The sequence below is a fragment of the Engystomops pustulosus genome, chromosome 6, assembly GCF_040894005.1.
Source record: "Engystomops pustulosus chromosome 6, aEngPut4.maternal, whole genome shotgun sequence".
Lineage (NCBI taxonomy): Eukaryota > Metazoa > Chordata > Amphibia > Anura > Leptodactylidae > Engystomops > Engystomops pustulosus.
In genome coordinates this window covers 68,539,433-68,565,616 of record NC_092416.1, presented here as the reverse complement: position 1 = coordinate 68,565,616, position 26,184 = coordinate 68,539,433, and the positions used below count along the sequence as shown (strand labels likewise).

Genomic DNA, 26,184 nt, shown 5'->3' with positions numbered 1-26,184 from the left:
GCCTTATTATAAGCCTTATTATATTGTTTTCAGCAAAACCACTCATCACAGGCATTAACCAAGGTATAAAAAAAATATAATGAACAAAATTCCATTCCACCCTCTTTCCCTAGAACTGATATAAATATAAACAGTAAAAATCATAAACACATTAGGTATCACTGCATCCAAAAAAGCCGGATCTATCAAAATATAATAACGTTTTTTCACTCCGTTTAACCCCGTAACGGAAAATAGCGCCCAAAGTCAAAAATGGCACTTCTTTGCCATTTTGAAAAATATTAATGATGGCATTGAAAATATAATCAAAATTTGCACAAAATGAGATCACTCACAGCTCTTTACACCAAAGTATGAAAAAGTTATAGCGCCAGAAGATGGCAAAATCCCTGTGATCGTACTGACTGAAAGAATAAAGTAGACATGTCATTTGGGGCACACAGTGAAAGCCCTAAAATCCAAGCCGACAGGAAAATGGCACAAATGCATTTTTTTTTCACCATTTTCACAGCATTTGGAATTTTTTTTCCTGCTTTCCAGTACATGGCATGGAATATTAAATACCATCACTATGAAGTGCAATTTGTTACACAGAAAACAAGCCATCACACAGCTCTTTACATGGAAAAATAAAAAAAGTTACAGATTCTGGGAGAAAAATGGAAATGAAACAACAAAAAAGGGCCCGGTCATTAAGGAGTTAAAGGGAGCCTACCACCACAAATCCGCGTAGCTGCGCGCCCTCGTCCGGCGATCCTGCCGTCTGCGCATGCGCAGAAGAGCAGGCCCGCGCCTGTTTCGGAGTAGTGACCGCGCAGGCGCGGGCCTGCTCTTCTGCGCATGCGCAGACGGCAGGATCGCCGGACGAGGGCGCGCAGCTACGCGGAGCTGCGCACCGAAGATGGGTGAGTAGGAGGGGTAAAGTGGCTACCGGGGCGTGGAGTAGCCGCCTCGTGTAATCTCATATGCGGCTACTCCACGCCCCAGTAGCCGCATAAGTAAATTTGAATAAATATCAAATGAAAGTTATCAAAAAAGTGCAGGGACGTGAGGATTAGCCCTTAAAAGGGCTATCCTCACGTCCCATTGATCCACCTACCACCCAATCTACCTTTATAGGTAGATTTGTGGTGGTAGGTGCCCTTTAAGGCTAAAACACATTTGGATGTGATCATGGAACGTGACCTCCTACCACAAGGAGCAGAAGTGACCTTTTTGAGAATGTAAACACCTTTGTTTCTAATTAAAGGTGAAAAATTAACTGTGAGAAAACCAGTGGAAAAATCAGTCACTGTAAAAAAAAACTGACTGCAAGGATATATGTCATGCACTCCATGGCGTCAGGATGAGAATAAGAAAACTGCCCTGTCCTTGTAGAGACACTTCTACTACAACAAAAAGTTTCTGAATAAGTCTTCATGTGGTGTGCAGCTCCGGTGCCTCTACCAACATGGCTGCCTGCAGTGCCCGCTGTACGGTGACGTCATGTGGCAGACTTCCGGCGTGTCGCGACTGAGTTGACGTCACCGGAGCTCGCTGGCAAGATGGCTGCGCCCGTGGCAGGCGTGACGCGCAACATGGAGAAATCCGGGGCCACCGAGGGAAGCAACGAGCGCCCACCAGAGCCCATCCCCGGCTTCCCTGACACCGATGCCTTTGTCAAGGTGCGTTACAGGGGGAGTCCATGTTGGGATGAGTGAAGAGCCTAAAGTCTCTGTGCTGTGGCCATGTATAAGAACGAGTCCCTCCAGAGCACAGTCGCCTGCTACGTCCATTCATCAATATAGGAAACATGGCGGACTGCATAGGTTGTTGTGTTGTGCGTATCCCCCGTCCCCATGAAGTCTAAGGTCTTGTTGTCACACTAGAAAATCGGGCTTCTAAACCAACTATAGGTTCTCATGGACCAGTTGGTGAGGGTCCCAAATCTACCTGTATGCGGGCAGTTTGTGGAGTTAAAAAAAAAAAAAATCTTTTACACTTTTCCAGATGTTTGTATAATGAGAAAAATTGGAATCTCATCCCTCAATGCGGCAAGTGAAGTTGGGGGAAATACCCATGGGTTGAACATTAATACGCCGTTTTTTTTTAAATCACACACTTAAAAAATAATTGTACCGTCGCGATTTGGGGCACTAAACCACCCCTCTTTAAGGACATGTATTGCTCTTTGAAGGGGGTTCCAGGAAAGAGTACTTAGGTCCTGCAGTCTTAGAGGAGTATTCTGGTCCTAGCAGGTTATACCCCCCAATCACAGGATAAGGATAACTTGTAGTTACAAGAGTAGGGGTGTTCCACTTACAGCTGGTTATCTACTTGCATGGGGATAAATTACTGATTTTTAGGTCACCCAACAAGAATCTGGATACTTTGTATGCCCAAAAGAATAGAGCAGCTGGTCACATGTTTGTGCATTTTAGCAATCCCATAAAAGTGAACAGAGTGGCTGCAATTTTGCTCATTTTATTGTGGGCACCCCCTGTTCTCTGGGAAGAAGATTCTGCTGTGACTGTAATATCACTTCGCCTTACAATAGTCAGTATTGTTATTGATGGGGTTTTTTATGTTTGTGTATATCATCATTTCTTGTTGTGCCACATGGTGTATCTAGACTTTACTATTCTTACAGTTCATACTTTGTAACCCAATGCTTTTTAGATGAAGTGGGTTATCCAGAATGTTTATATTCATTAATGGGGAGGAATGGTCTGGAAAATAGTGAGGAATGAAAGTTATAAAATTTCACAAACCTAAAAAACACAAGCTAAAATACATGTCCATCCGTGAATCGCTCTGTAAGCCCCTATTACTGCCACCAGTGAGCCATAAAGCCTTGAAGTCCAGAAGATCTGATGTTCAGAAGTATCAGATATCCATATGTCAGTAGCATATTCTCATACCCACAAGACAAGTCATAGATTGAGACCCCTAAGATCTCCATGGATGCCATTCTCCATTCAATGAAAATAACCACGGATGCCTTCAGGAGAATACAAGTTTAAGTTTTGTTAGCCTTTGGTCTCTATGGAGTGAAGCACATCCCATGTATTCTCAGTGGGAGTGACATCTACTAAGTTTTTTGGCCTAGTCAACATTTTTTGTCGGCTTCCTTAACCCATTCATGAACACATTGCTAAAGGAGGCCCCTGACATTAGACAATATCGTTGACAAGAATGGTTGTCATTTTTCTGCGTCAGTCACATCCACATGAATGTTATAGCACACTTTACTAAGAGCACGTTGTCCACGGCTTCATGCACCTCGGTGTCCTGCCTTCATCTCATAGCCCATCCTAGTGTATTACTTGTAGTGGGACACCTTTCACTGTGCCCTTTTGCCCTTGGTACTGATTCTCTCACTGTTCTTCAGCTATGCTCTCCATCATAAATATGCGTCTTCCACCACTGGGTCATCATACGTACAGGAGTCCCATGATCCTTTATCACTGGATCAGGATGGCCTGTGTCCCATTTGACGTTGTTGTGATCTACAGAAGGCTGCTAATTAGCTACCATGTCTTCCTTATATGCAATATGTTGTACAAGTGATTTGGGGAAGGGGGGGTGCAGCATTACACCCATATTTATAAATAGCAGGGAGACGGTGATCCCCGTGCCATGTTTTATCCCCTCAAGGAGTACATATTCTATTAGCATTGTATACAGCCTCCCTTTACGTTGAGTGTCATGTCTTGCATTTTCTTTCTGTTGTCAGTATGCCCTTGGAAAAGTCGTCGGAGCCACAAAGGCCTCCACTGGACTCCCGCAGTCTGGAGACGAGTATGACTTCTACCGCAGTTTTCCCGGTTTCCGGACCTTCTGTGAACAACAGGGCGATCACCTGCTACACTGGTAAGGTCCAGCGAGTAAATAACCTGAGTAGTGCAGTATGAAGGTTTGTCTGGCAAGTTTTCTATCAATGCCCATAACCAAGAATGTAACACTTGGGCACTATTCACTATATTATGTAAATTCTCACCAGTATCAGGCTCTGCATGGCTGTCAGTGGATGGGTACAGCTTTGTATTTGCATTGAAAGCCTGTATAGACCTACAATACTTCTGACCTCAAAAGGTACTGCTACAATTTATTAGTCTTGGCAAATATTCGACATTTCAAGAAGCACATTGTAGTACTGAGAATGGTCTGCAATGGATACAGTTGTGAAAACTATTAGATTATTATAGGTTTTCAGAATCTGAACAATAATGCTCCAATTCACTTACAGCAAGCAGAGATCTTGGAAGTGGCTATGAATAGATAAAATGAAATAGAATGTTACAACTTTTTAGTGTTTTATTTTCTCTCCATAGTATGAGCCAGATTATGCATTACCATGGCTGTCGCAGTAATCTAAAGGATCATAATAAGGTCACAGTACTGGAAGATAAATATGATCTGCTGGTGGATGCCAATGATGCTGTTCTGGAAAGAGTGGTAGGTTCTGTAGTCCTCAACCATCAGCATTGGTATTACTACTAAAAGAAAGCATTGCATTATGGGATTCTTAGGCATTAAAGGGAACCTGTCACCTCATTTTCACTAAAGACAGATTGTAAAAGCCCATGACACCTGCAGTGAAAATCTGCCTCTGGCCTTTGGTTTGGCTTTGGTTTGGATGCATTTCAAAAAACCACATGTGACTTGTTTGAGCTGCAGGCTGCCTCCATCTTTGTGCTCCTGTACAGCTCGTCCCTCCCCCACTGATGTCGGGCTGACCAGGCTGTGAGAGCTCTGAGAAGGAGGAGGAGCTGTACAGCAGCACAGAGGTGGGGGGGGGGGTAATATCTGAGGAATGAGTAACACAGACAAGGCACATGTTTTTTTTTTTTTTTTTTTAATGCATCCAAACCAAAGGATTTTATCAGGATGCAAGAGTAAGTTATAACACACAATTATATTGTAATGCAAATGTTAGAAAATGCAGAAAGGCAGGTGTGCACTGCAGGTGAGATGGGCTTCTGCAACCTGTCTTTAGTGAAAATGAGGTCCCTGGTGACAGGTTTAAAGATATGTTGTCTTTCAGGGTATACTACTTGATGAGGCTTCAGGCGTCAACCGGAATCAACAGCCAATCCTCCCCTCTGGACTGCAAGCGCCGAAGACTGTCATCTCCAGCTGGAATCGTAAGGTAAGTAATTGAAAAAGTGGAGCCAATTTGATCAGTGTTCATATCTATGTATTTTAACTAAGTAGTTTTCACCTTATGTTCTTTCGCTATAGGGTAGTGGCACATCTAAGAAAGGCAAAGCAGAGACCTACAGACTGCTGCACGCCAAGAATATCGTCAGGCCACAGCTTAAGTTCAGAGAGAAGATCGATAATTCAAACACGCCCTTTGTCCCGAAAATCTTTGTCAAACCCAATGCTCAGAAACCTCTGGCAGAAGGTGAGTCTAGAGGACATCTCAGGCGCTAGTGTATAACTCTATATAGGGAGCTGATAGAAGCACATGACACAGATGGTTTAGCTGTAGTTTGTAACCATGGAACTTTTCTGCTTACTGTGGACACAAACTAGAAGGATTTCAAACAAGATTTCATTCAGTTTGTCGTTTCCTTAGGTCTTAAAAACAGACGGGACAAGCAGCAGCGTCCTGAAGATCTGGATGTCCCTCCAGCTCTGGCCGACTTTATCCATCAACAGAGACAACAGCAGAGTGATGAAGACATGTAAGGTTTAAAGGGATATTCAGCCCTATCTTTAGAATGGTGGTTGTTCTACAATTATACTGCTTAAAGTGTCACTCTAGTGAGCATCACTTCATCATCACAGACTGGTGATGTCCTGTTCATTCGTCACATGCTCTGTTTGCGGCTGTGAGCAGATGTATTCCAGTGTTGTGGCGGACTGAAGTGTTGCTTTGAGTTACAGGTTTTATGATCCCTTTTGGTTAGTGGTTGATGCATTACTAACACAGTCTTCCTCCTGTTTACCCGGCTTTAGGTTTGCGCACCCTTATCAGTATGAATTGGATCACTTTGTTCCTCTGGAGTCGTCCTTACAAATGCCAGAAATCCAGGTTTGTGTTGTATGATTGTAAGAGATTTTGCAGCCATACTGCTGGCTGTAGTATACCCATGAGTCTAATCGCTACATCCTCTCCTTCCAGCCCTATCGCCCCCTGGATGAGACCTCATGTCACTTCATCACCACAATGGATGATCTGGTACAGTTAAATGAGAAGCTGCTGCAGTGTTCTGAGTTTGCTGTAGATTTGGAGGTGAGGGGGACGTTGGGGATTTTGTCTTGAGACTTAGCTGCGTTGTAGTATGTGAGTCATCAAATATTCTTCCTTTCTTACACAGCATCACTCGTACAGAAGTTTCCTTGGGCTCACCTGCCTCATGCAGATCTCCACCCGCACAGATGACTACATTATTGACACTCTGGAACTGCGCAGTGAACTGTATATACTGAATGAGAGCTTCACAATGCCAACTATTGTCAAGGTCAGAGGACTTAATGTTACCTGGCAGGGACTTTTATAGATGATCCTTTCTGAGCTTCAGCTAGTGGATCATAAGGAATGCCAGCAGCTTTCAGATCATACATGGTACCAAGAGAGCTGCATCCTCATTTAGGCTTTAGAGAAAAAGACTCTCTTGCAATAACTCCCATAGGTACAATTAGGTGAAGTTAGGAAATTTTTCAGAACCGTGTCATTTGCAGAACTTCAGAGGAAACTGCTTTACTTCAGAGCATCAGTCTGTCTGGAAACACGTCCTGCAGCAGCAGGGATGTGCATTTCATGTTTAAGTGATTCCGGAAGAATGATTCAGGATTCCAACGTTTTATATCTTATTTCTTCTAGGAACGGGGGGGGGGGGGGGTTGTTATCATTGCTTGATTCACAATACCTGGCACATAGCCACGTGGATGTTTGTGTGGTGGGCTGTGCCTGGCAGTGGAGCTCGGTGGCGACATGCCACACATTACATTAGCTATAGACTGCACCATTCCCTGTTGGCACCGGAGGCCAGAATCTCTTTGTCTATCAAACTAAATGTGTCCAGTAGGGGGCAGCATCAATAGCTGGCACACAGTTCATCAGCACTTGACAAATCCACAAGGGAGACTGTGACTCCACCAGCAGAATAGTGAGCGCAGCTCTGGAGTATAATACTGTATATAACATTGATTTTGAACAAGATAAAGCATATGAGTTGAATGTTGAAGAATTTTTTGTGTGTTTTCTTCTCTAGATTTTTCATGGAGCAGATTCAGATATTGAGTGGCTCCAGAAGGACTTTGGCTTGTATATTGTGAACTTGTTTGACACCCACCAAGCGGCTCGTCTGCTCAATCTGGGAAGAAACTCTCTGGATCATCTGCTCAGACATTACTGCAGCGTGGAATCGGATAAGAAATACCAGCTTGCAGACTGGAGAATCCGGTAAGCAAATGTCTCATATAACCCCTCTGCTTCGCTGTGGCTACAAGGTCCCCCCCTCTTATAAGCTTTATCTGTTTAACAGACCACTGCCAGAAGAGATGCTCCATTATGCTCGAGCTGATACTCACTACCTGCTGTACATCTACGACAAGACCAGGACTGATCTGCTGAATGCAGCCAATGGTCAGCAGACCCTTTTACACCTAGTCTGGCAGAGGAGTAAAGACATATGTTTGAAAGTGAGTAATAGTAATGTTGCAGTGAAACAATGGTACAAGGAGTAGTTATGATAGTATTTCTATTCTTGTTTATACGGTGCAATATTGTGCTAGTTATATTCTTGTAGATAGGGGGCAGTATTACAGTAATCATATTCTTGTAAGTAGCGGGCAGTTTATTGTAGTTATATTCTTGTATATACGGCGCAATATTGTAATAGGGGGCAGAATTATAGTAGTTATATTCTTTTACATAAGCAGAAGTATTATAGTAGTTATATTCTTGTACATAGGGGACAGTATTATAGTAGTTATATTCTTGTACATAGGGGACAGTATTATAGTAGTTATATTCTTGTACATAGGGGACAGTATTATAGTAGTTATATTCTTGTACATAGGGGACAGTATTATAGTAGTTATATTCTTGTACATAGGGGACAGTATTATAGTAGTTATATTCTTGTACATAGGGGACAGTATTATAGTAGTTATATTCTTGTACATAGGGGACAGTATTATAGTAGTTATATTCTTGTACATAGGGGGCAGTATTATAGTAGTTATATTCTTGTACATAGGGGGCAGTATTATAGTAGTTATATTCTTGTACATAGGGGGCAGTATTATAGTAGTTATATTCTTGTACATAGGGGGCAGTATTATAGTAGTTATATTCTTGTACATAGGGGGCAGTATTATAGTAGTTATATTCTTGTACATAGGGGGCAGTATTATAGTAGTTATATTCTTGTACATAGGGGGCAGTATTATAGTAGTTATATTCTTGTACATAGGGGGCAGTATTATAGTAGTTATATTCTTGTACATAGGGGGCAGTATTATAGTAGTTATATTCTTGTACATAGGGGGCAGTATTATAGTAGTTATATTCTTGTACATAGGGGGCAGTATTATAGTAGTTATATTCTTGTACATAGGGGGCAGTATTATAGTAGTTATATTCTTGTACATAGGGGGCAGTATTATAGTAGTTATATTCTTGTACATAGGGGGCAGTATTATAGTAGTTATATTCTTGTACATAGGGGGCAGTATTATAGTAGTTATATTCTTGTACATAGGGGGCAGTAGTATAGTAGTTATATTCCTGTACATAGGGGGCAGTAGTATAGTAGTTATATTCCTGTACATAGGGGGCAGTATTATAGTAGTTATATTCCTGTACATAGGGGGCAGTATTATAGTAGTTATATTCCTGTACATAGGGGGCAGTATTATAGTAGTTATATTCTTGTACATAGGGGGCAGTATTATAGTAGTTATATTCTTGTACATAGGGGGCAGTATTATAGTAGTTATATTCTTGTACATAGGGGGCAGTATTATAGTAGTTATATTCTTGTACATAGGGGGCAGTATTATAGTAGTTATATTCTTGTACATAGGGGGCAGTATTATAGTAGTTATATTCTTGTACATAGGGGGCAGTATTATAGTAGTTATATTCTTGTACATAGGGGGCAGTATTATAGTAGTTATATTCTTGTACATAGGGGGCAGTATTATAGTAGTTATATTCTTGTACATAGGGGGCAGTATTATAGTAGTTATATTCTTGTACATAGGGGGCAGTATTATAGTAGTTATATTCTTGTACATAGGGGGCAGTATTATAGTAGTTATATTCTTGTACATAGGGGGCAGTATTATAGTAGTTATATTCTTGTACATAGGGGGCAGTATTATAGTAGTTATATTCTTGTACATAGGGGGCAGTATTATAGTAGTTATATTCTTGTACATAGGGGGCAGTATTATAGTAGTTATATTCTTGTACATAGGGGGCAGTATTATAGTAGTTATATTCTTGTACATAGGGGGCAGTATTATAGTAGTTATATTCTTGTACATAGGGGGCAGTATTATAGTAGTTATATTCTTGTACATAGGGGGCAGTATTATAGTAGTTATATTCTTGTACATAGGGGGCAGTATTATAGTAGTTATATTCTTGTACATAGGGGGCAGTATTATAGTAGTTATATTCTTGTACATAGGGGGCAGTATTATAGTAGTTATATTCTTGTACATAGGGGGCAGTATTATAGTAGTTATATTCTTGTACATAGGGGGCAGTATTATAGTAGTTATATTCCTGTACATAGGGGGCAGTATTATAGTAGTTATATTCCTGTACATAGGGGGCAGTATTATAGTAGTTATATTCCTGTACATAGGGGGCAGTATTATAGTAGTTATATTCTTGTACATAGGGGGCAGTATTATAGTAGTTATATTCTTGTACATAGGGGGCAGTATTATAGTAGTTATATTCTTGTACATAGGGGGCAGTATTATAGTAGTTATATTCTTGTACATAGGGGGCAGTATTATAGTAGTTATATTCTTGTACATAGGGGGCAGTATTATAGTAGTTATATTCTTGTACATAGGGGGCAGTATTATAGTAGTTATATTCTTGTACATAGGGGGCAGTATTATAGTAGTTATATTCTTGTACATAGGGGGCAGTATTATAGTAGTTATATTCTTGTACATAGGGGGCAGTATTATAGTAGTTATATTCTTGTACATAGGGGGCAGTATTATAGTAGTTATATTCTTGTACATAGGGGGCAGTATTATAGTAGTTATATTCTTGTACATAGGGGGCAGTATTATAGTAGTTATATTCTTGTACATAGGGGGCAGTATTATAGTAGTTATATTCTTGTACATAGGGGGCAGTATTATAGTAGTTATATTCTTGTACATAGGGGGCAGTATTATAGTAGTTATATTCTTGTACATAGGGGGCAGTATTATAGTAGTTATATTCTTGTACATAGGGGGCAGTATTATAGTAGTTATATTCTTGTACATAGGGGGCAGTATTATAGTAGTTATATTCCTGTACATAGGGGGCAGTATTATAGTAGTTATATTCTTGTACATAGGGGGCAGTATTATAGTAGTTATATTCCTGTACATAGGGGGCAGTATACATCTTTATTTGTGCAGAATGTGAAGTTGATTTGTTTTTGTCACAGAGATTTGTAAAGCCAATCTTTACAGAGGAGTCATACCTAGAATTGTACCAAAAGTTAAAGAGACATCTTAACACGCAGCAATTGGCTGCCTTCCGTCTTCTCTTTGCCTGGAGAGATAAGATGGCGCGACAGAATGATGAAAGCACTGGGTGAGAACATATTTCTGAGTTAATTTAGCCAGGAATCCCACAGGTCTATTGTTGGTCATTTCACACTATTTGTTTTCTTCTTTCAGATATGTCCTTCCCAACCACATGTTGATGAAGATTTCAGAGGAGCTTCCTAAGTAAGTGCTGATTAAGGAGAATGAGTGCTAAAACTAAATTAGATGACTTCCATTCCTTAACAGCAAGCCGAGATCTTGAATACAGTGAAAAATAGTACTGTGTAGTATATTTGTTAAAATGTTTATAATATGTTGAGCTTTGAAAAATCTGATTTTTTTTTTTTTTAAATGGAATCACACCGCTTTGAAGGTTTTCTAGATTTAGTCTACACCGCTACATACATACTGCTTTAGGCTCCTTATACATGAACGTATGGGCGGGCCGTTGCTATAGCTGCACAATGTGTGGCTGCATTGCGACCCCTATTCACATCTATTCGGTGCAGTGAGCACTCACTTTCTCACCGCACTGTGACTTTGCATGGAAAAATATGTTATGTCATATTAAGGCGCCAGCCACTCGGCTTTCAATAGAGAGGGGAGTGGTGAGGAGTGCTCACTCATGCACATGGCTGTACGCTCACCCAAGCATATGTTCATGTGCAAGAGGCCTAAGATGTTGTACAAGACTTGTACCTGATCTATCCACTATATATATATTTTTTTTTTTTTTTTTTAGGGAACCACAGGGTATAATCGCCTGCTGTAACCCAGTTCCTCCCCTCGTAAGACAGCAGATTAATGAATTGTCTCTTCTTGTCCAGCAAGCTCGGGAGACTCCATTGAAGAAGGTATATTGCATAGATATAATTGTCTGAAGGCTACATTCCTGGTTTGTTTCCCTTAGTGTCCATAGATCTGCTCTTGGAGAAAAGCACTCATAATGGCAAATCTTTTCATAAACTAGAGACAAAAGGAAGCCCTTTATTATATGCACGTTATATGGAAATTTTCTGCATTCCAGATTACTGTTTGGACCCCACAATATCCTTTAAAGGTGCTGGCCAATACTTTTAATCTGTGTTTAGACATTCCCTTATTTCTTCTTCCCTTTTCTTCCTCTATAGTCAGAAAGTAGCTCTGCAAAAAAGAAGGGTCCCATGCCGAACCCCGAGGTATGTACACTTTTTGTATGGAGTAACTTCCAACCCGATTTATAAGCAGCCGTCAGTAACCATTTGTCTTCGCCTTCACAGAAAATGGAAAATTTCCTGTTTGGCCCTCATGATTTATCAAATACTCACATGGGGCAGCTTCTCCTGGCCGGAGCAGGTAAGGGACTAATTGTGATCCATATACAATCCTGTAAACCCTCCAGTTTCTTTCTTTTGACAAAAATAGAGCGTGTGTTTTTGTGTGTCCTATATATAAATAGTGTATGTGTGTATTTATGCACCTTGCAGTTTGTAATTGCATAACTCTCTTAGCATATAATACATAAAACCCTTGAATCTTCTCTTGTGATCCAGCTGTAGAAATAACCACAGGCAGCTTATTCAATGATGAGGATCCTGCTCCTCCAGCACCACACAGTCCTGTCGCTGTGCGCGCTAAGGCTACAATCACATTGTTTGATGTAAGTACCGCATAGGATGACTGACTAGAGTTTTAGAAGCATAACTGAGAACTCCCCAGTGCTAGAGCAGGCATAGCACATGGATTCTCTCTGGTGTTGGTAAATTTCTTAAGCCTTATACAGTGTCAAATTGTGTAATTACTATATAGAATGCCTTGATGGCCTTATAACTTTCCGCTGACTGACAGCAATGCTTAGAAATGCCATGTAGTACAATGTTTAGAAGCTAAAAAAGTGTATATAAACCTGTACCCTGATAATCTAACCACACTGTCAGCTCACAGAACTAGATAGATCATTATGTGTCTGCTTGGAGAGGCCTCGCCCACACCCTGGGAGTTTGCACTGAGCATCCTAGGGAGTGATAGGAGCTAAAGCGGTAATAAAAGTGTAACATCACTAAGGGATTGAAATTTGCGAATTTTCTTTCATGGGAAAACCCCTTTACGCTTATATTCATGAATACTATAATAAAGTTGGTCATGGACGTACTTGAAAGGGGGGTTGGTCATGGACAATTGGGGTTTTGTTACATACACCCCCTTTCATTTGCAGCCATTTTATGGACACTTTTACATAAGTCTGCAGTTAAGACAATTGTGTGAAATTTGTACACCAGAAAACCAATGTAACTACAATGATGATTCCTCTCCCCTCCCCCCCGCCAAAGTGCGTTGATGTAGATAATTGACTTGAATTAAATCTGATGTAACTTTCCTATTGAGTCCTAGGTTATATGTTCTTCTTCTAGGATCCTGGAGATGAAGGTGTCAAGAAGAACAGACTCTCTCAGTCCCAGAAGAAGGCTAGGACCATTTTGGATTCCTTTGACAACCCATTTAGTATGGTGAGATGCTTACCCCTTTCAATAACACCTCCTGATTTATGGAAGCTTAGACTTAATCTAATGAAAAGTTTGCTTTGTAAATCAAACTCCTGCCATTTCTAGGATCTCTGCTTGCTGTTATTGAAAGAGAATATGCATGTCCGTATCTGGATACTGAACCAAGATCTTGTATAAAAGTGATGACCCCTGTTAACTGTTTGTTAGAGGTTCTTTTTGTTAAAAGGATGTGCTAACTCTTTTATCATCTTCAGTTCCTTCCATCTGATATCCGGGGATCTCATGCATCTCAAGCAGCCAAGTCAGACCCAAATACAAAGATGTTTGAGGTAAGTATTGCAGTAAGCCTTCCCCTGGTCTCTGAGGCACAGCAATGAGCGGCCTTTCTTCTCTTTCTCACAGATCAGTAACCGCTGGAAGCTGGTGAGCATAGCACAGCAAGAACGAGAGGCTAAAGCCAAGGAGGAGGCCAGGCAGAAGAGGCAGGCTGAAAAAGGTGCCCACAGTTTGCCACCAATAATAAATAATCTTTATATAGAGCCCTCATATTCCGCAGTTCTTTATAAATCATGGGGGATCTATACAAATAAGATAATAAAAACCTAGTCAATGGACACAACAGGAGTAAGGACACTGTTTTTTTGTTTTTTTTGTTTTGTTTTGTTTTTTTCAGAGGCTCAAGAAAAGGCCAAGGCTGAGTTCAAACTAAATGCAGCAAAGCTGAAGTCTGTGCGTGAGCAAGTGATGGTGAGTAACCAGGACAATTTCTAATAATAGTTTCTTATAGACACTGATACTGGAGGAGATTTATCAGAAGTGTCTGAGAACAAGACTGCTGTAGTTGCTCATGGCAACCAATATAAGCCCTGAAATCACAATTGCTTGCGAACCACCAGCAATTGTGATTATTTCTTTTGATGCCATCTCCACGCCAAGAGGGTGTGAAGGGGGTAGCGGCTGGTGGCAGAGTGGGACAGTGCGAGGCATTCTTGCATAATTTGTGCATTGTTGCATCACTGATGTGCAGAAATCAGTGGGATTTCTAGATTGTAAGTTTTATTTATTAATTTTTTTTCACCCAACAGGAAGAAGCAAGCAAGAAGCGTGAACGTGTGGCTAGTGATTCAGCCAGTGAGACCCCGAAAGCGGACAAGAAACGCGCCAAGCGATCAAAAGAGCCTACAGAGCCAGCTGTTCCGGCTTCATTTACACCATTTGACTACAGCAAGTCAAACTTCAAAGAATTTGCAGGTGTGTGAGAATAAGGTTTTATGACAGGGAAGAGGGAAATGTGTGGGCACCACATTGAAATGAAGCAAAAGAAAAGGAGTGCAACTCAGAGTTTTAGTAAGAAACCACTTAAATACAAGATAATTACAGAGTGCGCATCCAAGAGTTAGTAATAGAATACAATACTTTATTTAATACATAAAGAGAAGGAGTAAGGGGAGCAGCACAATGAAAAACGAATTGAAATTTGTGGTGGGTGCAGGCTTCACAAGGATCCGACTCCAAATCCCAGGAAAAACCGAAATTCAAGACCGGGAAGCAGCACTCCGTGAAATATTCAATGTTTTATTTTGCCAGTGGGCAGATGCAACGTTTCAGCTGTCTCTAAGCAGCCATTTTCAAGCATGCATGCTTGAAAATGGCTGCATAGAGACAGCTGAAACGTTGCATCTGCCCACTGGCAAAATAAAACATTGAATATTTCACGGAGTGCTGCTTCCCAGTCTTGAATTTCGGTTACTTTATTAAATACAGATATAGTAAAAAAGAAAAGTGCTGAAGGACAGTCTTCTCAGAAGGGGGGAAAAAAAGTTGAAGGAATGCTCCAGCCAAAGCGAATTCATTGTATAATTCCTGGTGCAGGGCGTGAAGGGAGATCCTAGAACATAGTCATGCTCTTACCTTCAGGCCCTGCACAAGGTATAATTAGGTGTATGGTCACAGCTGAATTTGTACACTGAAACAAAGTCCAATAAGAAGTGAGTTTGAGAATATAATGGAACCAGTATGCGGCAATGGAAATGGGGGGGGAAATAGCTTCACTCAGCATTTGCATATATTGCCCCCACCTGCTGGTCACATGACAAGAAATAAATCCTCTATATTAAAATCTTATGCACCTTTCAAAATTTGCAGTGCTTACTGCAACCTATAATAACTTCATCAGTGGGAAATCTAGGAAAAATAGCTGAACCGTGACCAAGGAGTTAAGGTGGTGTCACACGTTGCGTTTTGAACCCGTTTTTACTTCGTTTATAAGCATGCGTTTTCAGTCTGTTTTTAATTAAGATGATTGGGAAAACCGGACAAAAACAGATGCATGACTGTAAACACCAAGTGTGACATCACCCTTGGGATTCAGTCACATGTGGCATTTTGAACCCGTTTTTGGCCCATTTTTAAGCAGTCGGTTAAACGCATGCGTTTTTCAACAGACTGCTTAAAAACTCCACGTGTGACCACACCCTAAGACTTCTTGCGCACGACCCGGGCATAGCATAAGTTTGGCTGGGGAGACCCTGCACATCCAACAGTCTCCATAGGTGCCCGGTCATACTTGCAGGAAAAGATGGAGCATGCTCTTTTTCCTGGTGTAACGTATGCTCACCAAACTGCGCCCGGAAGTTTTAGGAGTCTATGGGTTGGGGGCGTATATCCAGCAGCAAATTGTGCAGCCAGATAAGTCCCCACAATGTGCATATGAAAGGAGCCTTAGGGTGCTGTCACACAATGCTGCGCTAGCGCAATGGAGGCGTGCCTCGGGCTGAACACATTTGCGTTTGCAGTGGTCTTGAAACCTTGCACCTAATTGCTCAAAAACAAAGCAACATCACATGCCAGAAACCAGGTGATGCATCTCCCACCATGTGCCTACCTGAGCAAACAGGATGTGTAATGATTTGTGTTTGTTCCTCAGGAGATGACATATTTCATTAAAATTAATTCACTTTAATTCAACCTGAACAAACATTCTCCTGTCATCCCCTGAGGAAGATATACATATATTCATGTGGTGTTTGTGGCCTTTGTTCCCCCTTAAGTCTTGTCAGGTCACTGAGGTTATAGCTCCTTACTGTGTGGAAGTACACTCAGGACACGGCATATTATAGACTTGCAGGGGACACTTTATCAGTCGCCTTCATATCTTCTATCAGTCTCCCTTTTGTTTACACCATTTTAAGTGTTTAACTCTTTCCCTCTTTGGGAGAACTGTCCTTCTGCACTTTTATTTACATTTTTTTTGGATATCTTTATATATTTTATAAAGCATTGTTGTTGTGTCATGTTTTTCTATGTGGTATGTAAGAATTTGTATTATTGTTTTCGGGACTCCCAGAGACCACTATGAGGCATCCCACATAACAGATGTATTCAATAGACAGAATGGTGATAATCTCAGACTTTTGGATCCTTCCTATGATTTTTACACCTCGACTTAAAGTCTTAACGCTTTGTCCCCCACAGGAAGTAGCAATGTGAAGAGTCAGTCTGACTTTGATCCCAATAAGCAAACACACCAAAGAAAGGTAAGATTTTTCTCTTCTGCATCATGTTGTTCAAGTAAATTTTCCTTGATGGATGGGCTGCAATAATAGTGAATTGCTATAGCAGCCTGAATATGCATGGGCTTGCTTTTTATATATATTTTTCTTTATATATTATATAATTTTTTATTTTTTTTCTTGTTATGCCCATGGCAACCAATCACAGCTCAGTTTTCATTTTACCAGTGCTCATGAATATTTTAAAGGGGAGCTTTGATTGGTTGCCATGGGTAACTAGGGATATTCTGACTTTCAGACAGCTTGATAAATCTGCCCCAGTGTGTAAATTAGGTCTTGGACTAAGGAGGACTTGAAGTCCTTTTGTAGAAAATACATGGAGGTGCCTAGGGTTGAGTTAATGTGGGTCTTTTTCTCTAAATCCACTGAACTAATGATGCTGGTGCTCTCTCACACCTTGGTAATAATCCTGTGAGCCAACAGTTCTCAGGATGACGGATTATTGGAACTGAAATGTTTGGTTTACTTAGGTCAGCATCATATAATTAATGGTATGGACGTTGTATGTTTTGTCACACATTACAACATACAGGTTGGTCAGTTTGGAATTTAGAATAACCTTTGCACTGTAAATGTAAGCGATGACTACAGCACTATGGCATATGCTGGCATCGCTGTAAATGTAAGCGATGACTACAGCACTATGGCATATGCTGGCATCACTGTAAATGTAAGCAATGACTACAGCACTATGGCATATGCTGGCATCACTATAAATGTAAGCAATGACTACAGCACTATGGCATATGCTGGCATCACTGTAAATGTAAGCAATGACTACAGCACTATGGCATATGCTGGCATCACTGTAAATGTAAGCAATGACTACAGCACTATGGCATATGCTGGCATCACTGTAAATGTAAGCAATGACTACAGCACTATGGCATATGCTGGCATCACTATAAATGTAAGCAATGACTACAGCACTATGGCATATGCTGGCATCACTGTAAATGTAAGCAATGACTACAGCACTATGGCATATGCTGGCATCACTGTAAATGTAAGCAATGACTACAGCACTATGGCATATGCTGGCATCGCTGTAAATGTAAGCAATGACTACAGCACTATGGCATATGTTGGCATCGCTGTAAATGTAAGCAATGACTACAGCACTATGGCATATGTTGGCATCGCTGTAAATGTAAGCAATGACTACAGCACTATGGCATATGTTGGCATCGCTGTAAATGTAAGCGATGACTACAGCACTATGGCATATGCTGGCATCACTGTAAATGTAAGCGATGACTACAGCACTATGGCATATGCTGGCATCGCTGTAAATGTAAGCGATGACTACAGCACTATGGCATATGCTGGCATCACTGTAAATGTAAGCGATGACTACAGCACTATGGCATATGGACAGCATTATTTTTTACGGTTTAGCACAATTTAGTCCCTATTTATATGTGGTAGTTCAGAATATAAATTGGTCATATTAGTACTACATAACATGGAGCTTGCATCAGGAGTGATGTTTCTTGTTTTTCCTTATGTAGAAGAATGACTCTTCAAAGAAAGCTCACAAGTCATTTGGAAACAAAAGCATGTCCTTCATTGGTGGGAAATCGGACAGGTCAGTAACATGAACCAGCTTGTGTCAAGATCTTCTGCTAGAACTCTCCCTGGATCTAGCGGCTGGATGTGTGGTATCCGGCAGATGAGGGAGAAGCGTAGTAGTTTTCAGCTCTCACTAAGTTGGAATCTCCTCTGACAATGCCCCTTAAGCACCTTTTCTTCAGTTTTCACAGTCTGAAACTACATCACCTCCAAACTCGAGATTTTGGAATTGTAAAAGCGCCAACCTTATTTAATCCTGTGTGGTCATATCAAAATTAAAAAAGTATGCCCATATAACATTTCCTTTCATTTGTGTTTGTTTAGGGGTTTCAAACACAGTTGGCCTAAAAGATAAGAGGATCCATGAAGAGGAAATCGCATTGGAATATGCCCATCTCTCCATCTGTTGTTGTTTTTTCTTTATTAAAGTTTTTAGTTACTGAAAGCTTTTTTTGTCATGTCATTGGTTTTAGTTCTGTACATGCTGTGTACATGGCTTTTACTATTGTTTTTTGCTTACTTACCACTTTGGAATTTGAGGCAAAACTCCAAATGTGTTATGATTATCTTCTCTTACACTGTCAAACCAGAGGCAGCCAGTGTCAGAGAAGCTGCTGTGTACACAGTTTGCTGCTGTTGCTGCGCTCTTGTCAGCATTGCTTGACCCACAGAACACACCTGACGGGAGCCTGCTGAAGAACAGGAGATTACATCGTCCACAAGGGACCAAAGAGCTGCCGATGTATAAAACTCCCTATACAACAAGCAGATCATTCTTTGGATTCATTGTGACACACTAATTAACCATGGCCAACAATCCTGTTCTATAGTAGCAGCCACCCATCAGCAGCTCCTTAGTTCCTCGTTATATTCTCCTCTTCTCTAGCACGCACTCCTATCAGCTGTGCACTGGCTGCCGATCATCTCTGGCAGGAAGCGGGAGGGGGGCAGCAGTAGAAAGTATGATAGATGAGCATAGTGAGATAATACTGTGCATTAGACAATATGCATTACACATGCCCCCTCCCCTGCCCAAGCACCTCCTTTCTGACAGTGATGAGGATAGCAATGGTCAGATACTGGGACTGAAATCTCATTAGCTGTTTGGGGTGAAAAGAAATTTCAAAGCACCCCTGAACCTGTGTAGCAGTCCCTACAGAATGGTTCTGCAGTTTCCGTCCAGTTTTCCACTCAAATACATCTCTGCATACTACAACTATACACTTTTCAGGACTTGCCCACCTATCACCCAGGTGAGTCTATAAGCTGTCCCCCTGACAGGATATCTTTATGATCTAGCTAGAGTTTCACTAGGAATATTAATATAATCTATATCTGCAGATATACATTGGATCCCAATGCAATGGAGGTGGGTGTGGAGGTGTAAGAATACAGGTTAAAATCTGGATATACGCCACTATAGACGCCTTTGGTGCCCGGCGGCTCTACAGTGACGACACCATGTGTTAATGCTCAGCTCTATTGCCGGTGCATGATGATGTCATCACATTGCGTCTCCCGGCAATAGAGACGTGCATTAATGTGGAAGTGAAGGGATAGAAGACGGCAGCAGGGGAAGGTGAGCATTGGATTTTTTTTTTTGCAGAGTTCTGCTCGGATAGGGGACATAGGAAGCAGGGGGGCTGGGGGAATGTACAGGAAAAGGGCATGTTGAAAGCAGAGGGTGGGGCCGATTCTTGCCTTTTTGCTGCCAGAGTTGAAACTAATTTTAAAAATTTACTTCAAATTTTCTTTTCCTGGGGTCCAGGGGCAGCACACACAAATGGGTTCTCGTCATCTAGAACAAATCAGATAGACGGGTTACCAAGCAGTTCACATGTATTCAATGAACTAGTTAATGTGCTCTATAATAGGGTGGAGGAACTAGGAGACTGTGTGTTATTTTAAAGCAATAGAAAGGTATATAAGGGTGCTGCCCCTGGACTCCAGGAAAACAAAATTTTGAGTAAATTTTTGTTTTCCTGATGGTTGCCGGGGCAGCACAAACAAATGGGACCATGTTGTAGTCTTGTCCACTTCATCCACGGAGACATGACATAACTCTGCCGAAGAGGTAGCTGTAGACCGTGTAGAATGAATTCCTATTTTTGAGAGGGAATTGGATGCCACTTATGCTTTAGCATTCTTCTATGGTGGCCTTGGACCACCTGGCTTAGAGTTGCTCTACTTGCCCTCTGTTATTAAGGCACTAGAATTGGAGACACAGAACTAAATGAAGAGAATTTTTGAAGGAAAGAACCAAGAACTGCTCTTCTTAACTCCCGATTATGGAGATCTTCTTGCTCCTAAATGAGAGGTTGTAGAAAGAAGGAGCATAATTTTTTGAGTGTTTTTTTGATGAAGTAATTTAAGGTGGAATAATCTGTCGGAAGGTATGCTTTAAAGAGAACCTGTCAGGTAAATTAACCCCCGAAACTAAATATATTTTCATAAACTGCCATTATAAAGCATTGCCACTATCCGGTCATTGTCCCTCTACATGCCTGTAAACTCAAGCAATGAGGTCCTAAAGCTGTATGCAAAGGGCAAATGTGAGATGTCCAATGAGTCATTATCATATTCAGCTGTCCAGCTTATTCATGAGTGGGAGGCACAGCCACACCCCAGTGCTTGACTGACAGCCTGTATAATGATATGATGGCTCCTCTATGTGCTTCCTTTAGCTGGTGCCCCCTGCAGCCTGTGTGTATGAGATACTCCTATACACATGACTGATACCCTGTATAATGATGAGGTATTATGGTGTAATGGTTCCTCCATGTGCTTCCTGGTGCTGGCGCCCCCTGCAGCCTGTGTGTATAAGATGCTCCTATACACATGACTGACACCCTGTATAATGATGTGAGGTATAATGGTGTAATGGTTCCTCCATGTGCTTCCTGGTGCTGGCACCGCCTACAGCCTGTTTGTGTATGAGATACTCCTATACAAGCTGTCAGTCATGTGTATAGGAGTATTTCATACACATAGGCTGTGGGGGCGCCAGCACCAAGAAGCACATGGAGGAGACATCAGACCCTTATTCCTATACACATGACTGACACCCTGTATAATGATGTGAGGTATAATGGTGTAATGGTTCCTCCATGTGCTTCCTGGTGCTGGCGCCGCCTACAGCCTGTTTGTGTATGAGATACTCCTATACAAGCTGTCAGTCATGTGTATAGGAGTATTTCATACACATAGGCTGTGGGGGCGCCAGCACCAAGAAGCACATGGAGGAGACATCAGACCCTTATTCCTATACACATGACTGACAGCCTGTATAATGATGTGAGGTATAAGGGTCTGATGTCTCCTCCATGTGCTTCCTGGTGCTGGCGCCCCCTGCAGCCTGTGTGTATGAGATAATCCGATACACATGACTGACAGCCTCTATAACGATGTGAGGTATATCATACACACACAGACTGTAGTGGGCATGTCTACCAGCACCAGGAAGCACAGAGGAGTCATTACACCTCACATGATTATACAGGCTGTCAGTCATGTGTATAGGAGTATCTCATACACATAGGCTGCAGAGGGCACCAGCACCAGGAAGTACATAGAGACATTACACCATAATACCTCACATCATTGTACAAGCTGTCAGTCATGTGTATAATGATGTGAGGTATTATGGTGTAATGTCTCCTCTATGTACTTGCTGGTGCCCTCTGCAGCCTATGTGTATGAGATACTCCTATACACATAACTGACAGCCTGTATAATCATGTGAGGTGTAATGACTCCTCTGTGCTTCCTGGTGCTGGTAGACATGCCCACTACAGTCTGTGTGTGTGTATGATATACCTCACATCATTATACAGGCTGTCAGTCATGTGTATCGGATTATCTCATACACACAGGCTGCAGTGGGCGCCAGCACCAGGAAGCACATGAAGGAGACATCAGACCCTTATACCTCACATCATTATACAGGCTGTCAGTCATGTGTATAGGAATAAGGGTCTGATGTCTCCTCCACGTGCTGGCGCCCCCGCAGCCTATGTGTATGAAATACTCCTATACACAAGACTGACAGCCTGTATAATGATGTGAGGTATAATGGTGTAATGTCTCCTCCATGTGCTTCCTCTTGCTGGAGGCTCCTGCAGCTTGTGTGTGTATAAAATACTCCTATATAAATGACTGACAGCCTGTATAATGATGTAAGGTACAATGGTGTAATGGCTCCTCCATGTGCTTCCTGGTGCTGACGTCCCCTGCAGCCTGTGTATGTATGAGATACTCCTATACACACGACTGACAGCCTGCATAATGATGTGACACTCCTGGTACTGGTGGCCCCTGCAGCCTGTGTGTGTATGTGAAAGATACAAAATCTCCAGGCAGCCATGTTATAGCAGAACATTAAAGATTCATGTGTAGCTCATGTGTATGGGAGGACACAGCATGTCAGCAGGTAAAGCACAGACACTAGCAATGCTTTACTATACATTACATACAGACATGGGGGAGAGGGGAGGGGTAATGGGGGACATCACTCTCTCTCTCCATGTGCCCAGCCTCATTTACATAATAAAGAAAAGATGATTTTAGAATGGTTAATGTATGAATTGACTAGATAAAGCCTGGGTTGGATCATTGTGAGCTGCTCCAACAGGTAGTGGTGGTGACATTTAGTGACAGAGACCTGATGACAGGTGTCCTTTAAAGGTAATGGCCCTTTTATGTAGAGGTTCAGATAGGGCCCTGAATAAGGCTGATAGGACAATCAATAGCTCACAGGAGGGGACTAGAGGATGGGCAGAAGGACTTCAGGCTTTGAAGAAGGTGTGCAGTAAATGCTGGAGAATTTCATTCTGCAGCTGGGAATTTGTTGAGAATTTAGTTCGATTTTTTTTTTTTTTTTTTTTTAACTTTCCTGGAAGAAATTTAAGACAAGATTTAAGTCCTCTGGGCTGAAGTTGTTTTTGTAAGAACATCAAGAGTTGAGTATATCCAATACTCTTTTGTAGACCTTTACCAAGGTAGGTCTGTGGGCAGCTAGTCGGGTAAATAATGACTTCAGGACACAAACCTAGTTGTGACAAGATCAGCCTTCAGGTTGTTAGCTGTCGAGTGTCTTGATGAGGATGTAAGAGACTTATATCTGGGGCTCAAACCCCCCTGCAGTTGCAAGGTGACTTTCGTATTAACCCTTTCATGGCGATCGGGATGAAAGCACATACTAAGACACACAAGTAGGGGTGTGTAAAGGTAATAAAATACAGCAATGCTATTGGCCATAATGAATATACCAGGACATCCTCTTTAAGACATTCTTCCAAAATGTAGATGAACTATGCACCGTTTTCTCCGGAGACCTTGTTCTCATATAAACAGAATGTTTATACTAATTGTCCTTGTGTTAGCTGTGTTTAAGTCACAACATGGCCTTCCAGCAGAGAAGCTGCAGAGAGGAACAAGGGCACAGTTATTTCTAAACAGTTTCACACAAAATGCAGTTCACAGACTAAAATGGTGTCTACTTGGTCCAAAACGACGTCTGTAGAGGAATATATCTCTTACAAGGATGGTGTACACTTTTTTTGGAGAGCAGGGGCACTGTTGCTGGTAATTTCCAGTACCTTCCTTTCAACAGTGTCAGGCCCTGTGGTGCCAGTGGTGCCAGAATGGCAGGACGACAATTGCCTCTGCTTTGGCCTCTGTATCTCAACCTAGAAAGAAATAAAAAAAATACTCAGTCTCCTAGGTCCTCCGCCCTATTATAGGGCACATTAACTAGTTAATTGAATACATGTGTACTGCTTGGTAACCTGTCTGAGAGCACCTTGTATTTTATTTTTATCTTGACAAGAGAAGAAAATGGAAAAATCCTACTGGTCAGGCATTTTATTCTTTGGGACAAGTTCCTCCAGTGGATTGGCAGGGAAAATACTCTCTGAGGTATAACTTCCCACATAGCCTGGTCCATGGTTTAAACCCCCCCATACCATTGTGCCTCCGAGTGGGATCATATTGCCAACAATGGGTGCCTACCTGCATAACCATGGAGAGACTGTGCAGTCTCTGGTGCTTTCCCCCTATGATGCCATAGAAGACAGGAATTTGTTTTGGGGAAAGCCTCCCCAAGGTCGTTCTTCCGGTCTCAGAGAGATCCTCCCTGGGAGGTGACGGACAAGCCTAAACCTATTCCTCCCAGAGGAGAGGGTCTGCCTTTAAAACTGTTACCAGGCGCGCAGATCTTGGCCATATGCTTTACCCCTTGTTCTCTGTGCAGTCTTGTGTGACGACCTCCACCCGGGTTAGTACAATAGTCCACTTTGGGTGACTAAGCCTAAGTTCCGGAGCTGTTGAAGTAAGTATACTCGATGCCATCTGACAGTGGTAAGTCTTGCACAGGCACGATCTCTGTTCTCCACTTATGGATAAGTATAGTACTCTCACTCCTGCGAGAATCCAGCGTTTCCCAGGCCTTTCTGCGCATGTGCAAACGAAATCTCTGCTCTCGCGAGATGTTACACATTTAAATGCTTGCTGCTAGTTCGGGCTTGTCCCACTTGCCAAGCAGCCAAACCCGTTTGAGGTTAGAGTTTTGGCGCCACCTCCCAGGTATGCCAGCTGCCGTGTGCTTTTGCACTGTGTCTCAATGTGTTTGTATCTGTCAGATGTCCTCCTATAATGAGGTGTCTGAGTGCTCCCATAGAAGTGAGAAAATAAAAGTCTAGACACAGACTCTGCAGGGTGTGTAATCAACCCCTTCCTGATGACAGAACAGCTGAGGAGTGTTCCTATGCACAGCATTAAACCAAGCAGACTCTCAGAAGTCTCAAGCAGGTGAATTCATGTCCCGGTTCAAGGAGCAGCTGGCAGATGCCTTTAACCCCTTAAGGACGCAGCCATTTTACAGCTTAAGGCTCAGCCCGATTTTTTGGATTCTGACTTGCTTCGCTTTATATGGTTATAACTTTTGAACACTGTTACTTATCAAAACGATTCTGAGATTGTTTTTTCCCCACATGTTGTACTTCATTTTAGTGGTAAATTCTGGCAGATAAGTTTTGCGTTTATTTACAAAAAAAAGAAAATATGATACATTTTTTGAAAAATTTGCCATTTTCGAAATTCTAAATCATTGCGTTTTCAGGCAGATAGATTTACCACCTAAATAAGTTGCTGAATAACATTTCCCATTTGTCTACTTTACATTTTCATAATTTCTGAAATGTCTGGATAATTTATTTTGATGTCACGCGGCTTACAAATAGAATATCGCTTTTCCGGATTTTCAGAATTGACTATTTTGGGGATAAATACAGTTTTGAATGAAATTTTACATATTTAGCATCAAAACCCCCTATATAATCTACCCATTTTCAAATCTGCACCCCTCAAGCTATCAGAAACAGCTTTTACGAAGATTGTTAACCCCTTGAGATCTTCATAGTAATTGAATCAAAATGGAGGTGAAATTTAGAATGGTCATACTGTTCCCTTATACGTTCATTTAGCACTAAAATTTACACATTTCCAAAATATAAAAAGAGAAATCCCACCATACAATTTGTTCTGCAATTTCTCCTGAGTACAAAGACCCCCCACATGTGGCTGTGACTTGTTTTATGGGCGCACAGCAAGGCGCAGAAGGGAAGGAGGGCGCTGCAGCTGCCAGGATTTTAGTTTCCTCATTGGCCCCTTTTGAAGGCTATAAAATTTTCGCTTTTTCGTTATTGGGGCCATGTGACGGCATTTTTTTTGCGGGATGAGATGCTTTTTCCATTGTTACCATTTTGGGGTTGGTATCACCTATTGTTGAAAATTTAGGAACTTTTTTTGAGGGCAGGAGTAGAAAAGCA

The 26,184-nt window shown here is 41.7% G+C and overlaps 2 protein-coding genes across 2 annotated transcripts in view; both read left to right on the top strand.

Moving 5' to 3' along the window:
* The first annotated feature begins 1,464 nt into the window (after window positions 1-1,464).
* On the top strand, window positions 1,465-18,803 carry EXOSC10 (exosome component 10). Its single transcript, XM_072156406.1, has 25 exons — window positions 1,465-1,664; window positions 3,716-3,852; window positions 4,314-4,437; window positions 5,027-5,131; window positions 5,224-5,389; window positions 5,564-5,672; window positions 5,947-6,022; window positions 6,113-6,223; window positions 6,309-6,452; window positions 7,206-7,396; window positions 7,479-7,635; window positions 10,629-10,777; window positions 10,864-10,914; window positions 11,474-11,585; window positions 11,862-11,909; window positions 11,991-12,066; window positions 12,264-12,370; window positions 13,122-13,217; window positions 13,469-13,543; window positions 13,617-13,710; window positions 13,888-13,961; window positions 14,300-14,465; window positions 16,689-16,750; window positions 18,298-18,374; window positions 18,683-18,803. Exons 1-25 carry the CDS (start codon window positions 1,545-1,547, stop codon window positions 18,711-18,713), a joined length of 2,658 nt encoding a protein of 885 aa, XP_072012507.1. The 5' UTR covers window positions 1,465-1,544; the 3' UTR covers window positions 18,714-18,803.
* A 6,057-nt stretch (window positions 18,804-24,860) lies between these two features.
* Window positions 24,861-26,184, top strand: part of SRM (spermidine synthase) — a 40,189-nt gene continuing 38,865 nt past the window's right edge. The window contains exon 1 of the mRNA XM_072156404.1: window positions 24,861-24,940. The gene's annotated coding sequence lies outside the window, so the exon portion shown is untranslated. The remainder of the gene's footprint in view (window positions 24,941-26,184) is intronic.

Excerpts from the sequence above, each read along its gene's own strand:
- EXOSC10 (XM_072156406.1), top strand. The coding sequence starts at position 1,545 with ATGGCTGCGCCCGTGGCAGGCGTGACGCGCAACATGGAGAAATCCGGG. Across the intron at positions 5,390-5,563 it reads TCAGAAACCTCTGGCAGAAG|GTCTTAAAAACAGACGGGAC; the intron begins GTGAGTCTAGAG and ends TCGTTTCCTTAG. Across the intron at positions 13,544-13,616 it reads CAAATACAAAGATGTTTGAG|ATCAGTAACCGCTGGAAGCT; the intron begins GTAAGTATTGCA and ends TCTTTCTCACAG.